General features: G+C 41.3%; 1 protein-coding gene across 3 annotated transcripts in view; it reads left to right on the top strand.

Annotated features, from left to right (window-relative positions):
- ANXA4 (annexin A4) overlaps positions 1-12,658 on the top strand; it is a 70,920-nt gene that overhangs the window by 44,274 nt on the left and 13,988 nt on the right. For all 3 annotated transcript variants that reach the window (XM_043468978.1, XM_043468976.1, XM_043468977.1), the window contains exons 5-8: positions 1,843-1,956; positions 2,794-2,884; positions 4,296-4,375; positions 6,472-6,528. In XM_043468978.1, the coding sequence (XP_043324913.1) occupies positions 1,843-1,956; positions 2,794-2,884; positions 4,296-4,375; positions 6,472-6,528 (342 nt within the window). The remainder of the gene's footprint in view (positions 1-1,842; positions 1,957-2,793; positions 2,885-4,295; positions 4,376-6,471; positions 6,529-12,658) is intronic.

Raw genomic sequence — 12,658 nt, 5'->3', positions numbered from 1 at the left:
GTTCTAAATAGGCTCTCCTAGGATTTAGGGTCTATTCTGACTCTTCTACGTAAACTGATTTGTGGCATATATTCATTCCTTTGAATGATCCTCAATTGATCCCTGCCAGTTATAGAATGGGGTTCTGTGTGTGTGAGTATATATGTGTGTGCATTTTACTGGCTTGTGCATTCAGAGGTGGTTCACTCACCATGTTTCCCCTTCTGCTTTGAATCCCACACCCCTGAGGAACCCTGTCTCAGTTTCGTTTCCAACAGCTCACTTACCAGAGTCATTCACCCAGTCTTTTCATATCACTGAAAGCCTATCTGTGTGACTAGACAATCTTTTTATTGAGTAAACGTTATCAGTGAGTGCCTCCAGGTCTCAGGTGCTGTTAACTCCATGATAAGTATTTCTGTTCCTAGATAATTTATAAAAGCTAGTCAGATGAGGCTGCTTCCCAAAGACAGGCATTAAGCTGCTGGGCAGGACGGGCCTGGCTCAGCTCTTCCAGGGAGCATCTACATGCCAACCTTGGCTGGGCACCAGCAGAAAACAAGATTCTATCCATCAGGTTGCTTGGACTATCTTCTGGGCATTTTAAAGTCTCCTGAATCCCCAAAGAAGTTTAATGAACATGCCTGTGGTGTGTGAGCTAAAGTGTGGCTACATATTTGGGGTTGATTCATTCAGCTTCAGAACTAAGCTGATCTGACAGCAGTTTGTTAAGATGAGCAACCTTAGCAGATTGACTGAATGCTAATTTATTTGTTCATTCATCTGTTTGATATATGTGGATTAACATAAAAATAGGTACAATAGATTAAAATACAGTGTTTTGGACTCAGGTTTGTGAGAATCTGCGATCTGAACTTGAAAGCAAATTGCCTCCTTACTAGTTAGTTGATCTTAAGCAGGTTCTTAAACTCTCTGACCTGTAAGAGGAAATGTGACTAAATGTCTTTAGAATTTGGTCCTTTGTCCAAGTAATTATTACATTTCTTTTTAACAATTGAGCCTTAAGAATTAATCATGAATGATTACAAGACTGCAACTAAATGCCTATTTAGAAGAATAGTAAAAAAATAGAAACAGGGCATTGATAAAAGAAATTATATTACATCTACATATAGAAATTTCTGCAGCTGTTAAAAATATTGTAGGTAGATACTGACTTGGAAATATATTCAGGGTGTGTTCATAAGTGAGCAAACACACTGATCTTGGGGCCCCTTTCATTCTTAAATTATTGAAGACTTTTTTGTTTTTGCTGGTTACACCTATTAATATTGACTGTATTAGAAATTAACACTGAGGATATTTAAAACTAAGTATTTGTTAACTTATTTTAAAAACAATAAAAACTCATTACATGCTAGCAAAAATAACAATTTCAGGAAAAATAGCTTAATATTCCAAAACAAAAAAATAGTTGTGAGAAGATTGGTGTTGTTTTACATTTTCAAATCTCTCTAATGTCTGCTGAATGCAAGACAGCTAGATTCTCATATGTGCTTCTGCATTCACCTTGTTGCGATACCTGGTGTTGGTTACAGTAGGAAGAAAACTTGGTCTTGTACAGATAGGTAGTCGGGAAGGGGAGGAGTATTTTCAAAGCCTTTTCACATAACTGTGGATCTGTAGATGTGCTGCGCAGCCTTTGGCAAGCTCCACAGGACAGCTGGGAGGGGATGAGGGTGTAATGTCAGATCCCCACGTCTTAGTGTTCTTATGAAGAGGGTTTCGAGGACGTGAGCCCCCTGAGAGGGTCCTGGAGACCTCAGCCATCCCTGGACCTCACCGAGGGCGGCTGGTTTCTGTTACTGGAGCAGTTAAGCGGAGCACTTCCTTGTGTCCCAGGACCTGTTGGACGACCTGAAGTCGGAGCTGAGTGGCAACTTCGAGCAGGTGATCCTGGGGATGATGACGCCCACGGTGCTGTACGATGTGCAGGAGCTGCGAAAGGCGATGAAGGTTTGTGCTCCTCTCCTCCTGCTCTTGGGGCTGGGGGTGCAAAGGAGGACCGCTGCCGGGCTTTCTCAAGAAGCCATGACCGAGGCCTGAGAGCGTGGAGGAGGAGGGCATGGGGGAAGGATTTTCCTTCATTTAAGACAACTTGAAAACAGGACATTACAATCTAGCAACTGTAACTTCAAAGTTGTTTCCCTAAAAGTGAAGAAATTCTTTCTTCCCGGTGGCCCACTGGGGAGTGGTTATACTTGTGCTTGTGGTGTAACTCCAGACAATTTATTGCCATATTAGCTCCTTTTTTGAGAAGTGGAACTTTTGACTGACACTGTGAGGGCCTCTTGGTCTGCTGTAAGCTCAGAACCTGTCAAGAGTTCTCAGCCTTCCAAGATGCTGGAGCCACTATGCCCTATGCCAGGCTCTGCCGATTTTTAGCGACCAAGTACAAAATTCAGCTAGGACTGCCCTCCCCCCTCACGTCAGTGAACACTCAGGCTCATGGAAGGTTCTGGGCTAGTCACTGGGAAACAGAGATAACAGCCTTTGCCAGAAGAAGATTCTGTCCTTCAAAGGAAAAGTACAGGGGAGACCAAGGCAAGACAAAACCTGCAGAGGATGGAAGCTATTCCTAACCAACACCCAAAAACAGCCCGTGAAATGTTTGTTATGACTAATAAACATGTTGGAATTTGGATAGGAAAGTTAAAAATGAGCAAATCCTATTGCTGGAACTAGGTGAGTTGTCTTTATTCTCTGCAGATTTCTGGTTGTATTCCTCCTGTGTCTGGGATTCAACTTGGTAACCTGACTCATAACGCCCTCTCCTCTGGCTTTTACATTTAGGGAGCTGGCACGGATGAGGGCTGCTTGATTGAGATCCTGGCCTCCCGGACGCCTGAGGAGATCCGGCGCATAAACCAGACCTACCAGCTGCGTATGTAGCATCCTCAGAGGCCTTGGTGGAGGCCCTGTCCTCTGAGAACTAGACTGGAAGTGGGAGGTTACCCACTGAGACACTGACCACGAGGGAGCCTCAGCTACAAGTTCCGCTCTCAGGCAGATCCCTGTTGATCCAAATGACTGTTGGCTTTTCGAGACTCCTCAGGTGTACCTGCCACTCTTCTTAGGCTATGCAGTGAAGTGTTTATTACCCTGAAAGCTGGAAAGCTGCTCTTTAGTATCAAGCAGAGAATCAAAGGTGTTTATTCAAATGTGGTGGCACCACTGAATCAGCATTCCAGGGACTGACCTGGAGGAGCAGTCTCCTCAACTTCTTCCCTTCAGACTAGGCTGTAGGTCCTGCAACCACCTTCAGTGGCAGTCAGTTCAGTTCAGTTCAGTCGCTCAGTGGCAATACTCCCCTCTTAAAAATCTCCAGAGGACAGTACGTATGAGGAGCCTTTAAAAGAGGCATGCCTTTTTGACCTAAGAATATAATAAAAAATGTCCAAAGGTTCAGATCCCACAGTGTCATCTATATTAGCTTAAAATGTCCAACAGAGTGGCTAAACAAAATACAGCACATCCATACAACATAATCATCAAAATGTATATTGGAGGATATTATTAAACTACAATGAGTGGTATGTTATATGGATAAGGGAAAAAGACATATCATAAAATGAGATGTTGTGATCCCATTTCTTAAAGAAACAAAAATAATATGTGATGTGGGGAAAATGAGGAAGGATACTCACCAAAATGTTATCAATGATTATTATTTCTGAGTGATTAGATGAGGTTTTGTTCCCTGCCTCCCCCCCCCACCACTTCATTTAACTCATTTTGTTTTTCCTAAGTTTTCTGTAATAAATGTACAGTTCAGTAGAAAGAAAACAAAACAGTAAGAGTGTTTTGGTAGAGGTTCAGAGTGGGAGATTCGAAACCTGGGAGTCTGGTTCTAGTGCTGACTCCCTGTGGTCTTCTCCCTGCGGACAGCCCGCTGCTTGTCCCCAAACACAGGTTCAGAGCCTCCACGCAGTTTGCCTTTCCTCGTGCTGCTTAACCTGTTCTGCGTGTCACTGCAAACCACATTCAGGACAGGTCCCTAGACAGTAGGAACCACAAAAGAGGGGATCACAGCCCCGCCTTCTCAACCCCCAATTTAAGCAACAAGAGCATCTTGTTTCTGCTCTAATCATTTATCTTCTGCTCTAACCATCAACTTATTTTGACCATTTTACCAAGACTTTAGTTTTTCATCAGCTGTGTATGGGCTGAAGAACCTCATGATGAGCTGCTTCAGTAATCAGGCTGGTCCAGGAGAGGATGGAATACTCTGGGATGTGACCCGGGTTTGGGCAGGGATCTTTACTCTGATGTCACTAATTTGACTCTCTTGCTAGAATATGGGCGCAGCCTTGAAGATGATATTCGCTCTGACACGTCATTCATGTTCCAGCGCGTGCTGGTGTCTCTGTCCGCCGTGAGTCGCTCCCACCTTTGATGGGGGTGGGGGGGTGGTTTACTGAGACATTCACTCTCTACCCGCTCTTCCAGCCTTTCTCAACCTTTCAACCTCCCAAATGGGAATTTTTCCCTGTGTTTTTCTGAAGCCTCTCTGTTGTTTTATATTCTCTCCTTTAAAGACTCTAGCTAATCTTGCATCTCCATTTTTTTCTCATTTATACATACAAGTACTTAATATATGCCAGACAATCATTACTCATTGAAAGTTAGGAATGTGGTTAAAAGGCAGTCCTGGGCTTTAAGAATTTATATTGTCAGAAGTGGATCTAGCAGGCCCATGTGTTGCTCTAATAAAAGCATGAAAGTATGTGCCAAAAAAGAGGCACAGAGTAGAAGAAAGGTTCAAGGAGAGATTTTGGTTGCAGAAACAGAAAAGGCTTCATGGCAGAGGTGCTGGCTGAGAGAGGACCAGGAGGGTTGCTGGAATTTCAAGAGGCACAGGTGTGTGTGGGTACATTCCATGCAGGAAGAACAGTGAGGACAAGACAAGGAGTCAGGAAACACGGAGCGGGTTCAGGGAACAGTTGGCTGAGCCGGAAAATGAACTGGGGTCCCATGTTGAGGAGTTTGTGCTTTTTCTTTTTGGAGAGCTGTGGGGAGCCTCTGAAGGTTTTGGAGCAGTAGAGTGATGTGATTGGAACGTCTTAGAAGAGTAATGTGATAGCGGTGTGTCCAATGAATTGAACTGGAGGAGGGGAGCCCAGGCAGGAGGTTACCTTGGTATTCCAGATATCATGAAAAAAGCAGGTCTGGGCCAGTGTCGGGGCAGAGATGCCAGAAAAGAAAGATGGATTTACAAGCATTTCACACCACTTCACAATTTTATCTTTAGGCCTGACCTCCTTCCAGAGTGTGAGGCTCTCTTTTCTCACTGCCTTTTCCCTGTTTCCTTGTGGATATTCTGCCATCACCTCCTTCTGTCCGCCCAGTCCTCCTAAACTAAACTTGAACTCATTTTGCCTCCAAACCAACTCTTTTTCCTCCCTCATCTTGTTCTATTACTATTGTTTCTGTTTTTCCAACAACCAAAGCGGAAGCCTGGAAAGCATCTCCAACTCCCACTTTGCTGTGTCGCTGATGTTTACATAATCATGCCAGCCTGCTTTTCTCTTCATTTTATTTTATTTTTTTGCTTTGGCTGTGCCGGGTCTTCTTTGTGTGTGGGGCTCTTCGTTGCGGCATGCCATCTTCTCTGGCTGCGGTGTGCGGGCTTTCCTAGGTGTGGCACGGGGCCTGGAGCACATAGGCTCAGTAGTTGTTGCACTCGAGCTTAGATGCTTTGCAGCATGTGGGATCTTAGTTCCCCAACCAGGGATCGAACCTGAGTCCCCTGGTTTGGAAGGCAGATTCTTAACCACTGGACCACCAGGGAAGTCCCAACCAGCCTGCATTTCTTACTTCCTACCCATTTTTTCTTTTCCTCCCAGATTTACCACTGCAGAGCCATGCCTAGATTGTAACACATTGGAATAGCCTAGCGATAAAATAGTGTAACAAACCAGAGAAAAGTAGCCCATTTTGCCACACTTGGCCATTCCTCTACCTTTCAGTCCTGCCCTCCTGGTGTTGGTGAGGGACAGGGCACTTTGGGGTGCTCCTCAGGCCCCCACAGTTGGCCCCAGAGTCTCTTGATTCTCCTCTTTCCCCAGCTCCTATGTGGCAGTGTTGATCAGCATAAAGTTGCCAGTTAGGGAGACATACGTCAGCTAGCTTGAGAAAACATGGGAGTGGAGGAAGGGGAGGAAAAGGGGGGTTGTGGTCCTGGGAAGAGCACTCACCAGGCCATATTTGTCCTCCTGCCCCTTCAACTGTCAGAGACACCCACACAACATCAGGGAGCCACACCAGGCTTGCCCTCTGTTTGATCAGATCAGAGCCATGGGCGTAACGCAAACACATTTGAGGACATCTGTCCTTTCTCCCTAAACTGCACTCATGCCCCTTCCATCTAATTACCCTGTCCTTGGGTTCCCAGACATTCTGTCTTATCAGGGCACCCAGATCTTCTTGGATCCTCTCTCAGTCTCTGTGGTTTGTTTTTCTCATCCTCAGGGAGGCAGGGATGAAAGCAATTATCTGGATGATGCTCTCGTGAGACAGGATGCCCAGGTGAGTAGAACTGAAGCTTCTTTCCTCTCTTTTGCCAATGAGACACGCCGAGTTGGTGGACATCTTCTTATATTTCAGTGAATATTGGTCAGGCTGGGATTTGTTATGAAAAAAGATCCCCATAGGTGCCTTTAATAGCAGAAGTTTCTTGCAGAGATACCTGGGGCTTGGGGCTGGTTTGGGGCATCAGTATATAAGCATCCCTGGGTTCCAGATTTTCTAACATTGGGACCATGGTGTGGCTGCCCCCACAGAATCACAGAGTGTCTTCTGAATCACTAGGTGATAAAGGGACCTGCCTATGCTTTGTTGACCTCACATTTTTACTTCCCCAAAGAGAACATTTAATACAACCTATGTAAAATGGGTAAAACTAATACCAAACCCTAAGAGGCAGTTGCTTCCCTGGTACCCAGCCCACTGATGGCTGCCCTGAAACCAACTAATCGTGTTTTCACTGTGACCAGATAACGCTAAAAATAATAACTAATAAAATCTAGTAAGGACCTGGTTTTGTCCTTACCAGGGGCCAAACACTGTTCTAAACTCTTTATATGAAGTATGTCATTGATTCCTTATAATAACCCTATGAACTTAAGTATTGCTATTCCCATGTTATGGACAAGGAAATTGAGGCTCAGAGAAGTCAATATCTTGCTCAAGTTCCCATAGATAATAAATCACAGAACCGGGATTTGAACCTATGCAATTTGGATCTAGACTTTGTTAACCAGTATGTGACCTTAGAGAGAGATTTGTCCCATTCAGGACTAGGAGCAGAGGATGAGATGGTTAGATCACATCACTGACTCAATGGACCTGAATTTGAGCAAACTCCAGGAGATAGTGGAGAAGAGATGAACCTGACATACTACACTTCATGGGGTCACGAAGAGTCAGACACAATTTAACGACTGAACAACCATGAAGCACTCAGGATTGTGTAGGAAAGAACCTTTTTCTTTCACTAGAAGTGAAAGAAGTATATAAATCCTAAGAGTTCTGAAGACTCAGGGAGGCCCATCCCATAAAGAGATACAGGAAATTGCCTTCAATCCAGAAGTTTCGAGGAAGGAGAAGGTATTAAAACTCTCAGATGCTTATGTGCATTTCAGCTACCTCTAGGAGAACATTTGGGGGCACACTGGAAGGAACCTCCATAGCCCAGGTGAATCCTGAATTTAGTTTTTTAAATTAATTTATTATTTAATTGGAGGCTAATTACTTTACAATATTGTAGTGGTTTTTGCCATACATTGACAGGAATCAGCCATGGGTGTACATGTGTTCCCCATCATGAACCCTCCTCCCACCTCCCTCCCCATTCCATCCCTCAGGGTTGTCCCAGTGCACCAGCCCTGAGCACCCTGTCTCATGCATCAAACCTGGACTGGCGATCTGTTTCACATATGATAATATACATGTTTCAATGCTATTCTCTCAAATCATCCCACCCTCGCCTTCTCCCACAGAGTCCAAAAGATTGTTATTTACATCTGTGTCTCTTTTTCTGTCTCGCATATAGGGTCATCATTACCATCTTTCTGAATTCCTTATATATGTGTTAGTATACTGCATTGGTGTTTTTCTTTCTGACTTACTTTACTCTGTATAATAGGCTCCAGTATCATCCACCTCATTAGAACTGATTCAAATACATTCTTTTTAATGGCTGAGTAATATTCCATTGTCTATATGTACCACAACTTTCTTATCCTGAATCCTGAATTTAAATGAAGAGTTAGTGAGCAATTTATTCCTGAAACATTATATCCACTGTCACTTTTTTTGTGGGCTTGCCAGGTGCTAGGCATTGTGCTAACTACTTTACATTTTTTCCTTATAATAAATCTGTGAAGTAGATATTACTTCTGTTTTATAGACTATGAGACTGATTCTCAGATTTATATAACTTGTATAAGATTACGTAACTGGTGGAATTGGGCTCCTTGACTCTAGGTCTGTATGATTTTTTAAAACCATGTAATTCATATTACAAAGCTACAGTAATCAAAAGAGTTTGGTATTGTCATTAAAACAGACATACAGATCAATGGAATAGAAGAGAAATCTGAGAAATAAACCTACACATATATGGTCAATTAACTTATGAAAAAGGAGCCAAGAATATACAATGGGCAAAAGATAGTCTTTTCAATAAATTTTGTTGGGAAAACTGAATAGCCCTAAGCAAAAGAATGAACCAGAACCGACTACCTTACTGTATACATAACAATTCACTCAAAATGAATTAATGACTTCAAAGTAAGACCTGAAACCATAAAGTTCCTAGAAGAAAACATATGTGATAAGCTGCCTTACATGGGTCTTAGCAATGATTTTTTTAATCTGACACTGAAAGCTAAAGCAACAAAAGTAAAAATAAACAAGTAGGACTGTATCAAACTAAAAAGCTTCTGCACAGCAAAAGCAAGCATCAACGAAATGAAAAGGCAACCTATTCAATGAGAGAAAATATTTTCAAATCATATATCTGATAAAAAGTCATATCTAAAATATAAAAAGAACCTGTACAACTTAACAGAAGTAACCAAACAATGCAGTTTTAAAATGGGCAGAAGATCTGAATAGACATTTTTTCCAAAGACATCCAGATGTCCAACAGACACATGAAATGATGCTCAACATCATTAGTAATCAGAGAAATGCAAGTCAAAACCACAATGAGATATCACTTCACTCCTGTCAGAATGGCTGTCATCAAAAACACAATAAACAGCAAGTGTTGGCAAGGATGTGAAGAATAGGCAATCTTCATTCACTGTTGGTGGGAATGTAAATTGGTGCAGTCACTATGGAAAACAGTATGGAGTTTCCTCAAACAAAATAAAAATAGAACTAATTCATGATCCAGCAATTTCACTTCTGCTATCTGCCCCTCAAAAATGAAAACACTAACTCAAAAAGACATATGTACCGCCTTAGTCACAAAAGTATTATTTACAATAGCCAAGAAATAGAAACAACCTAAGTACCCATCAACAGATGAATGAAAGAAATTGTCGTATATATGAATAGAAAAATGCTCTCTAGCCATAAAAACAGTGAAATCTTAAAATGTGCAAAAATGTGGATGGATCTAGAGGGCTTTATGCTACCTGAAATAAGCCAGAAAGAGAAAGGCAAATACTATATGATCTCACTTACATGTGGAATTGAAACAAACAAACAACAACCAAGGAAAAAACAATCTTATAGATACAGAGAGCAGACTGGTGGTTGCCAGAGGCAGGGGTGGAGGTGGGCAAAACGGGTGAAGGAGGTCAAAAAGTACAGACTCTGTTATAAATAAGTCATGAGGGTGTAATGTACAGCATGGTAACTACAGTTAATAATACTGGGGACTTCCCTGGCGGCCCAGTGGTTAAGACTCTACTTTCACTGCAGCAGGCACAAGTTTGATCCCTGGTTAGGGAGCTAAGATCCTGCATGCTGCACAGTGCTGCCAAAAGTAAATAAATAAAATTGTGTTAAAAAACAATAATGCTATATTGCATACTTGAAAGTTCCGAAGAGAATAGATCTTAAGAGTCCTTATCATAAGAAAAAATACTTTGTAATTATATGTGGTGCCAGATGGTAAAACTCATTGTGTCTACCAATGGTAGACTCATTGTGGGAGGGGTCATTTCACAGTGTACACAAATATCAAATTATTATGTTCTGCACCTGAAACTAACATAATGTTATATGTCAATTATACCTAATTTTTAAAAAACACAACAAAACCATGCAATTTAACAAATATTTGGGAGTCCTTCAAGGAGCATAGTTCTCCTTGTAAGTGACCAGGTGAAAAGGTGCTTAACAACAAATATGGGCTGGGGGAAGCTGGAAGGCCTAGAACTCATTTTTCTGTATCCTCCAAGTCTTACAAAGAAACAAAGAATTTAAGAACCACTCTCCAAGGTTTCCACTCTTCTTCCAAAATAAAACAAGAGGAAAATCTGGTCAGCCTTTGTTCTTTAAGCTGCATCAGCAAAGGGCCATTTGCAGACTTTGGGTATTATGGAACTGGATTTTGAGGCAAGTAAATTAGTTTGTGATGAAAAGAATTATCAGGACAGGGGAAATTAGGTAGTAATTTATTATCAAAGGTAGAAAATTTAAAATATAGAGAAGCTAAATGTCCAATTTTATCTATTCTTATGATGAAAACCACACCCAAGGAAATAACAGGTAGTGTTCAGAATTCCTACTTGAAAAAGAAATTTATAATGTATTAAAAGCACATTGAAAATGCCCTTCAGAGCTTTTGTTAGAATCTGGCACATATTTGATTCACTTTGGAAAACAAACCAGGAAATACAAAATTAGAGAAAAATCTGCATCAAAACTGGAAACCATGCCAGATGGGCAGCAAAGCTGGGCCAAGGATGCCGGAGAGTCATTGCTGCCCCAGAAAAGAAGTTAACACACACACACACACACACACACACTGCCCCTGATGGAAATAGAGTGGCTTCCTGCAAATGGAGAAACTCCTCAGGGAAGACTTGGGCTGTGTCTCAGCCGCCTCCACTGGACCTGCAGCAAGTCCTCCTGATTGAAATTCATCCAGATGAAAAGTGAGGAGCTCAAAGAAGAATCCACTGCACCGTGTTGTGTGGAGAAAACCAGGTCTGTTTATCATTTCAAGATCAAAGATCATGAACATCCACTAATCTCAACTCAAATACTATGGCCCGTGAAGAAACTGGGGCTCAAAGGGAGGCAAACAGGGGCTCACTTTAAGGAAGAGACAGATTTCAGATTGCTCTGGATCCTGACATACAAGGGAATGACAGGTTTTAATTACCTAAACAAGAGCTTTAAAAAAAAAAGATGCAATGAGAAAATAATGGAGCTGAAAATGGAACTGCATGAAGGCAAGCAGAGATAAAGAGAAGGCTAGATGAGCGGAGGGGAAGTGTTCTTACAAGGAAAGGAGACTTCCCTGGCGATCCAGTGGTTAACAATCTGCCTTCCAATGCAGGGGACTAGGGTTCAGTCCCTGTGGGAAACTAAAATCCCTCATGCCGAGGGGCAACTAAGCCCGAGCACCGCAACTATTGACCCTTGTGCTCTAGAGCCCGTGTGTCACAACTGAGACCTGATGCAGCCAAAAATAAATAAATATTCTAAAAAGAAACAAGGAAAGACAGAATAAACGTTTATTAGAAGCAGCACTGATCAGAAATGACACTGCACAAAACAGTCATTGTTGTCGAAGGCAATGCTGAAAATGCCTCCAATTTTCAGGGGGAAAAAAAAGACAAAACAATCACGTAAGATGAGGACTATAGAGGAAAGACAGTGGAGATTAGAATCTCAACAAGAAGGGTATGGACAGACTTGCCCTAATACATAGTTAAATGTATAATAAATGTACAAATGAATTAAAGCATGTGGTCCTGGTATAAGATAGGGAGAAGTCAACGGAATAATTAGAAAGTCTAAGAGCAGAACAAGGCCTATGTGAGAATATACAGAAATATATACAGAATATATGCATTTCAAGTCAGTGAAGAAAGCACAGGTTACTCAGTGGAGTTGGAAAAATTGGCTAACCATTTGAGCAATAATAAAGTTAGATCCCAGCTTTTACCTGACAGCATAATAAATTCCAGATAGATTGAAATTTTTAGCATAAATAAAGTAAGCCATAAAAGTAGTATAAAAAAGTTAAATATTCTTTTTAAATCTGGAACTAGAAAAGGATTTTGTATGCATTTTCTTTTAAGATAGAAACCATAAAGGAAAAGGATTGGTAGTTTGGCTAAATTTTAAAAAGAAAGAATTGTTTTACCAAACAATACCACAAACAAAATTAAAGATCAAATGACAGAATGGGGAGAAATTTCACCCTATGTATAGTAAGCTTAATATGAAAATATATAAGTAAACTACAGTTTCAATACTGTTATTGAAACTTATTCATATTTGTTCTGAATAGGAATGCCCCATTTCTTTAAAAAAAAAAAAAAAGACATTGGACATTAACAGGCAACTCAAAAAAAAAAAAGAAAAATAGAAATGGCAAATACACCAAAAAATGACCAACCTCACTAGTTATTTAAAAAACTAACACAAAAAGATACCGTTTTCTACCCATAACTAAAACTTTACC

Source organism: Cervus canadensis, chromosome 5 (assembly GCF_019320065.1).
Source record: "Cervus canadensis isolate Bull #8, Minnesota chromosome 5, ASM1932006v1, whole genome shotgun sequence".
Classification (NCBI taxonomy): Eukaryota; Metazoa; Chordata; class Mammalia; order Artiodactyla; family Cervidae; genus Cervus; species Cervus canadensis.
This window is presented reverse-complemented; position numbering and strand designations above follow the sequence as displayed.